Source organism: Zonotrichia albicollis, chromosome 23 (assembly GCF_047830755.1).
Source record: "Zonotrichia albicollis isolate bZonAlb1 chromosome 23, bZonAlb1.hap1, whole genome shotgun sequence".
NCBI classification, from domain to species: Eukaryota; Metazoa; Chordata; class Aves; order Passeriformes; family Passerellidae; genus Zonotrichia; species Zonotrichia albicollis.
The window spans coordinates 6,745,049-6,753,492 of record NC_133841.1 but is presented as its reverse complement, the minus strand read 5'-3'; the positions used below and the strand labels follow the sequence as shown (position 1 = coordinate 6,753,492).

General features: G+C 54.0%; 1 protein-coding gene across 2 annotated transcripts in view; it reads left to right on the top strand.

Moving 5' to 3' along the window:
• The first annotated feature begins 3,226 nt into the window (after window positions 1-3,226).
• The window catches only part of LOC102073733 (acid-sensing ion channel 2), a 479,347-nt gene continuing 474,129 nt past the window's right edge, over window positions 3,227-8,444 (top strand). For both annotated transcript variants that reach the window (XM_074557914.1, XM_074557915.1), the window contains exon 1: window positions 3,227-4,062. In XM_074557914.1, coding sequence (XP_074414015.1) covers window positions 3,499-4,062 — 564 coding nt within the window. In that variant the 5' untranslated portion in view covers window positions 3,227-3,498. The remainder of the gene's footprint in view (window positions 4,063-8,444) is intronic.

Here is an 8,444-nt window from a genome sequence, read left to right as displayed (position 1 = left end):
GTCAGGGATGCTCCCATTCCCAGGCATTCCCCAGTGCAGGTGTCCTTAGCTGGGCTCTGCCACTTCAGATGGCAGGGGCTTCTTGGGACCAGGCTGCCTTTCCTCCCTGCTTTATGGGACCAGCCAGGCTGCCTTTCCTTCATGTTTTATGGGACCAGCCAGGCTGCCTTTCCTCTCCCCTGCTTCATGGGACCAGCCAGGCTGCCTTTCCTCCCTTTGGCTTCATGGGACCAGCCAGGCTGTCTTTCCTCCCTTTGGCTTCATGGGACCAGCCAGGCTGCCTTTCCTCCCCTGCGTGTCCCTTAGAGGAGATGTTCACATGGGTGGCCAGAGGGGCCATCAGCCCTTAGCAGCCCTTGTTTCCCATGTCCCTCAGCCTTGCTGGTGTCAGCCCACAGACCATCCCCAGGCACTGCTTTCCTTGGCTCCCAGAACACGGTGGCCCATGGCAGCTCTTGGGCACAGCCTGAGCCACCAGCCCTCACCAGAGTGGCACAGTGCCCAGGACTGCTGGGGCTGCCCCTGGATCCCTGGCAGTGCCCAAGGCCAGGCTGGGCAGGGCTTGGAGCAGCCTAGGACAGTGAAGGTGGGGTGGGATGAGATGATTCCTTCCAACCCAAACCATTCCATAATTCTGTGGTTTGTCTCCCTGGTTTGTGCCCATCCCCAGGGGCAGCACAGCCCGAGCCGGTGCCCAAGCCGGTGCCAGGCAGCTCTGCTGGGCACGGGGCTGTTCCCTCCAGGCTGCCAAAGCTCCCCGCACAGTTCAACAATGAAAGGCAGCAGATGGTTTATGGTGTGAATTACAGCAAACGGCATTGCAAAGGCAGCACTAACCGGGAGCAAATGAAAGCCTTAACGGGGAACAAATGAAGGCATTAACACACGGCCGGCCAGCGCAGGCGTGGGGAAGGGAGGGGGATTTGCAGATGGGCTGGGAGTGCCCATTCTAGCCAGGGATTTTTAGAGGGGAAGGGTATTGTCCCCTGACCATGCAGAGGAGACCGGCAGTGAGGTCTGGAGCCAGGAGCAAGGGTGCTGTGGCCACTCTGCTGCTTTCATTCTGAGCCATAGCTTGTTTGGGTGTGCTCAGCTCTGCCTTTTCCACTCTCCTGGAAAGGTGCAAGAGGTTTGTACATCTGTCCTTGTCTGAATTTCTGTGTAATGCAGAAGGAACACAGCTCTGTTTAGTCACCAATGGACTGTACTGAGAGCCTGGCTTCACTCACAGGCACAGGTGCAGGAGGAGGGACCATATTTTGCATTTCAGGGCTGATGTGGATTTGTACAAGAGCAAACCAGACTCTGAAGGCAGCTCCTGCTCCCTCTGCACCCCAGCCATTCATGACAACAGAGTGCTGGAGCCTTCTGGCTCTGGAAGGAGGCTGCAGCTTCAGGGCAACCACCTGGTACAAAAAGTCCTCCTGGGAAAACCATCCCGGGGCTCCCAAGTCCTGTGTCCCCTCTTTGCCTCAGATACCCTGGTGTAAAATAGAGAAAGTAGTGTTGTAGCAGGGCTGGTATGGGTAGCTGAGACTGAGGGATATTCCCATAGGAACATCCATGCTGGGGGATGCCACAACTCCCCTTGCCTTTGGCTGCCAAGGCCCAATGAGGACACAGCAAAGCTGAAATTATCTCATCTCTGGGTGAAAACCATCAAGGGGAGAACAGGGTGGCTCAGGGATGGGGACAAGGGTCTTGGGGTCCATCACTGGAGTCAAGCACCTGAAAGGTGAAGGGGCCGAATGGCGCAAATGGTCTGTTGTCATGGTAACCACACTCAGGGTTATAAATCCAGAAACTGGGCTCATTTAATCCTTAAAGGGGGCTGAGAGTCATGAGGCATTGCCCTGCAGACCCTGACAGGCTCTGCCTGTGCTTCAACCCTCTGCTCCCACCTCATTCCAGCTGGCAAAGTCACGTTCTGGGAGCTTGCATGCTCTGGGACCCTCACCTGCTGTAGGGCAGGGTGCTGTACAGAGACAGAAATCCTGGGGTTTCACTCTGGGTCTGAAAAAAGGCGAGCAAAGCCCCTGCTGTTCACGGAGCCGGTGTGGGAGGGAGTTACTCCGACCCTGCTCAGACCCAGCCCCTCACACCTCAGCGCGGATCCCCCTCGTTCGCACTCCGGCAGCCGCACCACGCATGCACCGAGGCATCGTCACGGATCTGCAGCATCTCCTGGGTAGAAAATCCAGTTTTCTCCTCTCCACCCCCTCCTCCCGGCTGCGTGACATCTGGGAGCGCCTTCCCCAAACACATCCGTCACAGGTGCCTTCGGGGCATACGGAACATCTGGAGATCCTCCGGGGGCCGAGCCGAGGGCTCAGGAGCTGCTGCTGGGCACAGCCCCAGCTGGAGCTGCGGGGCTCGGTCCCTCTCCCGGGCCTGCCCTGCCCGGCCCGGCCCTGCTCGGCCGCGGGGCTCCGGATCCCTGTGCGACCCATGGCTCCCAGCGCTTCTCCCCGAGAGTCCTGCAGGGCAGGGGAGCTCTGAGGCGACTCTGAGTTAGCCCTGAACTCTGAGGCTGCTGTGAGGCAGCTCTGAGGTAGCTCTGAGGTAGCCCTGAGCTCTGAGGCAGCTCTGGGGCACTCTGAGGCAGCTCTGAACTCTGAGGCGCCTCTGAGGGAGCTCCGAGCTCTGAGGCAGCTCTGAGGAAGACAGAGCAGAGAGCAGAGATGCTCCAGCCCCTCCGCTGCCCGGCTCTTGCTCTGGCTGGGTTTTGCTCGGAGCTGCCGTGTGAAAGAGAAGCGGGTTAATGCACCTCTTTCCAATCTGCGTGCGTGCGTGCGTGCAGCTGAGTCCCCTTCTTTTCTTTTATTTTTCAGCCTTTCATTTCCCCTCCCCCTTTTGCTCTCCTATTTCTCCCTCTGAATTAGCTGCCCACCTTTCCCTTACAAATCACACCGACAGCATAGGCTGGGTTTTCAGGGTGGTGTTTCCTGCCCAAAATGGAGAGGTGGGGAGGAGGAGAGATGCCTGAATCCTGCAGCCGCATCCCCGGAGCTCGGGGAGCATCTCCCGGTCGGGCTGAAGAGATGCGGGAAGCAGCATGCTCGGCTTTCCGCACTAGTTAACAGCCTGGAAGCTGCCTCCGCTTGTTTTAGGCTCGCTCGCTTAATCTCAGCTCCCCTCGGCGCGTGTGTGCTTGTGTGTGTGTGTGTGCAGGGGGAGGACTTTATTGCCATTGGCTCAGCTTTCGCTGCCCACCCACATCTCTTCCACATCACCTTGGTGTCTCCCTAAATAAAACCAGCCCTCCTTATCGCGCCGAGGAAATCAAGAGCAAGAGTTTGAATGGATTTTATATAAATATTTACCCCGACGAAGCTACTGCTGAGCTCGTGGGATAAACTCGCAGCAGCTGGTCTCACTCTGCTTCCCTTGCCTGCCTCTGAAAGGGTTTAATTACTTTGGAGAGGAGAGGGGAGAGATCCAGATCCCAGTTCTGGCTCCAGACTGACCCAAAAAGCAGGACCAGGATTTAAATGAACTATGGATCTGAAGGACAGCACCAGCGAGGGCAGCATGGGCAGCCTGCAGCCTTCCAGCATCCAGATTTTTGCCAACACCACCACGCTCCACGGGATCCGTCATGTCTTCGTCTACGGGCCGGTCACCATTCGGCGCCTGCTCTGGACCTTGGCCTTTGTGGGCTCGCTGGGTCTGCTCCTGGTGGAGAGCTCGGACAGGGTGGCTTTTTACTTCTCCTACCAGCATGTGACCAAAGTGGACGAGGTGGTGGCAAACAGCCTGGTGTTTCCTGCTGTCACCATCTGTAACCTCAACGAGTTCCGCTTCTCCCGGCTCACCACCAATGACCTGTACCATGCTGGGGAGCTCCTGGCGCTGCTGGATGTCAACCTGCAGATCCCCAACCCTCACCTGGCTGACCCTGCTGTCTTAGCTGCCCTCCAAGAAAAGGCCAACTTTAAGCAGTATAAACCCAAAGTTTTCAGCATGCAAGAGTTCCTGGCACGGGTTGGCCACGACCTGAAGGATATGATGCTGTACTGCAAGTTCAGGGGCCAGGAGTGCAACCACAAGGACTTCAAAACTGTGAGTATGAGCAGACACTCTGTTTTTCTCTTCTCTGGGCATGTGGACCATGGTGTTGCAGGACCAGGACAGCCCTGGAGGTCCCTGGCCAAGCTCTGTGGGTCTGGTGTGGTAAGACAGTGGCTGCCAGGCTCTGGCATGGCAGAGGAGGAGCAGGAGGAAGCCTGTTGAGCTGAAGTTTGTTTGTTGGAGTCCTAATGGGGGTTTTATGGGGCCAGTCCTGCAAAGGGTTTGTAGCAGGTCCAGCCTCCGTGCTGAGTAAGGCCCACGGCTCGCAGTGTTTGCTCAGGGTCAGATGGATGCTGCTGAACATCACAGGGGGCCTGAGGGTCTCTTGCCATGGCCAGTGGATGTCAGCCAGCTGAAGGAAGCAGAGAGGGCTGGACAGAGCCAACAAGAAGGGCAGGTGCTCGGGGCTGGTCTGAGCGGTTTCCAGCTGTGTCTTTCCAGGTGTTTGCAGCGTTGTTGGAACTCTGGAAGGGGAAATTTTTCTTCTTGTTCCTGGTGTTCATGGCTCATAAATTCTGGTTTGCTGCAGAGTGTGGGTAGCAGCTGGGTACCTGCCTGGTGCTGTGTCCTTCCTGTGCTGTGTTAGATGAAAGGAGGGGAAAGAGAAGGAGAGGAAAAGCAACTGAGAGGCTGAGCTCTGATCCCAGTCTGCTCTGAGAGGGGGAGGTGGAGCGAGCCGGGTGCTTGAGCATGCTGAGGGAAGGAGCTGCTCTGAGTTTCCAGCTTCTGGCTGGCACCCTGATGGCAGCGCAGGCTGGCCTGGGTGCTGTGGTGGTAAATGTGTCAGTGTAAAATAAAAATTACCAGGAGGTTGCCTGGCTGAAGTGATGCCCCTCTGTGCTGCCGGGCAGTGAGGGGACTGGGCAGGGGCTGCAGAGGGGGCTGAGCCCCACCCTGGCTGAGCTGGGGCGTGCTGGGCTCCGGGCTGAGTCCCACTGTGCTCTCAGGCCGTGCTGGGCAGTGCCTTGGCTCTGTGATCCTGGAGTCAGCAATGTTACAGGTTTCAGGTGATTATTGCTTGTGAGTTCTGCTGGTTGTTCTGCTAGTTATGGTGTGTCCTGCAGAGAGCAGGTCCTGGGCAGGGTTTGTGATCCCCGGGTTCATCAGCAGAATCTTTGTTTTGTTTTGGAAGAATGGAATGTTTTCTATCTGTGCTGCTTTGGATCTCTGAACAAATGAGTCCAACTGACTCCAGCACCAAAGTCATTGCCATGTCCTGGGCTGTGCTGTCTTTACACCTTGGAGCAAGAACATAGAATTGTACACATAAGTGATTACCTGTGCATATCTCTGATGTGTGTCTATTTCAAACTGGCCATTCAGGCAAACCATTCCCTTGTTTCTGCTCCCTGGGCAGGTCTGAGCACAGGTTGGGTCATCCAAGCTGTAGGAAGGCATCAACCAAGTTCCAAGGAGAGGAGCTTGCTAAAGGGAAGCCACGTATGAGCAGGTCTGGAGAATGGGATAAAAAAGGAGAAACAGATCCAAAAGTCCAGGGGACAAAAGAGTTGGGAAGTGAGGTCAAATCCCTGGAGAATGGATAGACCTCTCTTGACTGTGGCAAAGTGTGGGGAGTGGGAGCTATTCTGCCTGTGGACTTGCCAAGAATGAAATAAGAACTAGCCAAAAGCAAAAACCTCAAAGCCAGGGAGCAACCACACTTTCAAAGCACCTGCGGGGCTTAAAAAGGACGTTGAAAAGCAGAAGACAGGAGCTCTTGGCAGCCCTCCTGGGACCCAGCAGGGTGTCACCCCTAGCTATTGAGTTTTTGAGATAATTGCTTCTGAAACAATGATTTTAATTTTTTTTTTCTCATGGGGAATAGTGTAGTTTCCAGAAAGACAAACATTCCCTGTCTGCCAAATAAATGCTCTGCTAAAACAGATCAGGGCAAGCTAGAAAGAGACAAGATATTATGGACTGACAGCACTTGTCCTTGTCAAAGTGAGAGATTGAGTGCAATACTTCAGCCCATTGTGCAAAGCAGCTCCTACCTGAGCCAGAAGACAACGTTGTCTCTCACAGAGGCAGGGCTTCCATCTCCCTGACTCCAGGTAATCCCCCAGGTTATGGAAATCCGGGAAGTAGCACTCAACAGGGACACAACAACCCTGTTTTTCTTCCAGATTTTACCTCTCAGATAAAAGGCAGGGAAAAGTGTCTGTTTGAAGGATGAGTAGGTGTTTCCACAGGGAGAATGCTGTAAAGGTCTGTGAGCTGCCTCCAGGCTGAATCAGAACCTCATGTCCTGGATGAATTTTGCATTTAATCACCACCAACCTGTTGCAGCTGCACACGGGCTCAGTGACAGCACATCCATCCTGCTGCAGCACCCGCTGGAGAGGAGTCATCACTGGAGCCTGATTTGTTTCCTGAAGGGAAGCAGGGTGTAAATCCCAGGGCAGTTCTGCAATATGTCATCAGGGTGAAGAACTACCAGGGTTTTATACCCACTGCCCAGATTCTGGCAGCTGGGAGCAGAGGAGGCAGGAGCTGTGCAGCAGAGGCTGCACCAAACAGGAGCTCTGCAATAAGGGGCTGCTGAGGAGTCCGTTCTGTGCTGCCTCTGGCCAGCTCTGCCCTCTGGTGCCTTGGGGGGTTTGTGTGCAGGGTGTCCCTGAATGAAGCCCACAGTGCTGCTGCTGCTGCATGGAGAGCAGGAGTTGAAATGAAAACACTGGACTTTACTCTCCTTCCTCCTCCACTGTCCTGTTTAAATCTCTGACACTGCTTGAATAACAGGACTTGAGTTGTGTTTTCCCTACACTTCCTGTTCCTTCTCCCCCTAATAGCTCCCAGACAGCATTTCCCATGTTAAGGGCTGCTCACTGGTGTTATCATCTTATTGTATTTCATATTTCTCAAGTCCCATACCGTACCAAACTGTTTTTCTCTGCAGCACAGTTCTTCATGTCTTCTGAGGGACTCCTCCTGAGCTCTTGACCCACCCCTTTTTATTCCAGTTACCTTCACAAGCTACAGCTGCTGCCCAACTAAGGACTTTGCAGCTGTAGCTGTGTTTGGAGAAACTAGGACCCACTTATTTAACACATAGATCTTACAATACATAGATCTTAACAGGGACTCTCTCCATAAGGACCCACTTATTTAATACATACATCTTACAGGGACTCTCTCCATACACTGGAGTGAGTACCCACAGCCTTTTTGCAGAAATGCCCCAAAGGGAACAGCCAGGTCTTAGCAGGATGTGCTGATAGTGCGCTGACATTGCCACACACAGAACAGCAGGGAAGATAATGCAGAGCTCTGCTGTAGGCAAAGCCAGTGAAGAAGAGAGAATTGGCAGAACATGCTTTAGCAAAGCCATTCCCTTGGAGTATGTGGAGGAGGGAAGCCTGAGAGCAGCAGCCGAGGAAATCCCCTCCTTGCTTTCTGCATTGCTCCCCCCAGGAGGTCCTGGTTGGAGCTGACCTCGCAGATGGCATTTCCTGGAGGAGCTGTGCTCCTGCTGCTCCATGTGACATCAGGGTCTTCATCCCACTGCTGCTGAGCCTGGCACAGCTTGGGCTCACCAGCCCTGGCCACAGCGCTGTGATGTTCTGGGAGTGCCTGTGGGTGTGTGCAGCAAAGCCTCTTTCCCAGGGCACTGGGGTGGCTCCTTGCCTTCACTGTTCCAGCCTGGGGTGATGATGCTGGGCAGTCACAGGGGGCACTGGCAGGAGGATGCTGTGTGGGGCCCAGCAAATGTGGGGGGCAATGGGGAGAAAACCTCTGAAAACCCTTTCAGCCCATGGGGCAAACACGGAGTGAGGGATGGGATGGCCTGGGAGTGGATGCTGGGAATGTGAGCAGCAGAGGAATGGGATCCCTCAGAGCTGAGAAACGCTCCCCAGCAGCACAGCCTGCCCAGCACAGCCTGGCCCTGCCTCTGGGGGCTGCTCTGGGTGTCTGGGGTGGTACCGTGTTCTCTTTGCTAAATGCTGCATTGGGCTGTGCTTCCTCACGTCCAGTCATTCCAGCTAACACAAACTTTTCCCTCGTGCCTGCTCTGCCTCATCAGGTGTCTATTTATTGCCAGTGGCCATGACAATTGAAGGATAGAACTCATTTATTTTCAATACACATTCTTCTGACTGACAGGGTCCACATAATGAAGTGTATCTCATGTGAATATAGCTATTTTAAGGCACAAGTTTCTGTCAATCTATCTGACTTTCTCTATACATATTTTTTTCTGCCCTTCTTTCTAGTATATCTATCAGGCCAATGTTTAGTGAATAGCTTTGGCTTTTTAGACTAACTAGTTCATTCTCATCTGTTATACAATTTTCACTTTATTCAAGAAAAAAAGTCAGGATAGTGCATGCTTGATTCAGAAAAACATTACATTTCTTATTTACCAATTTTTT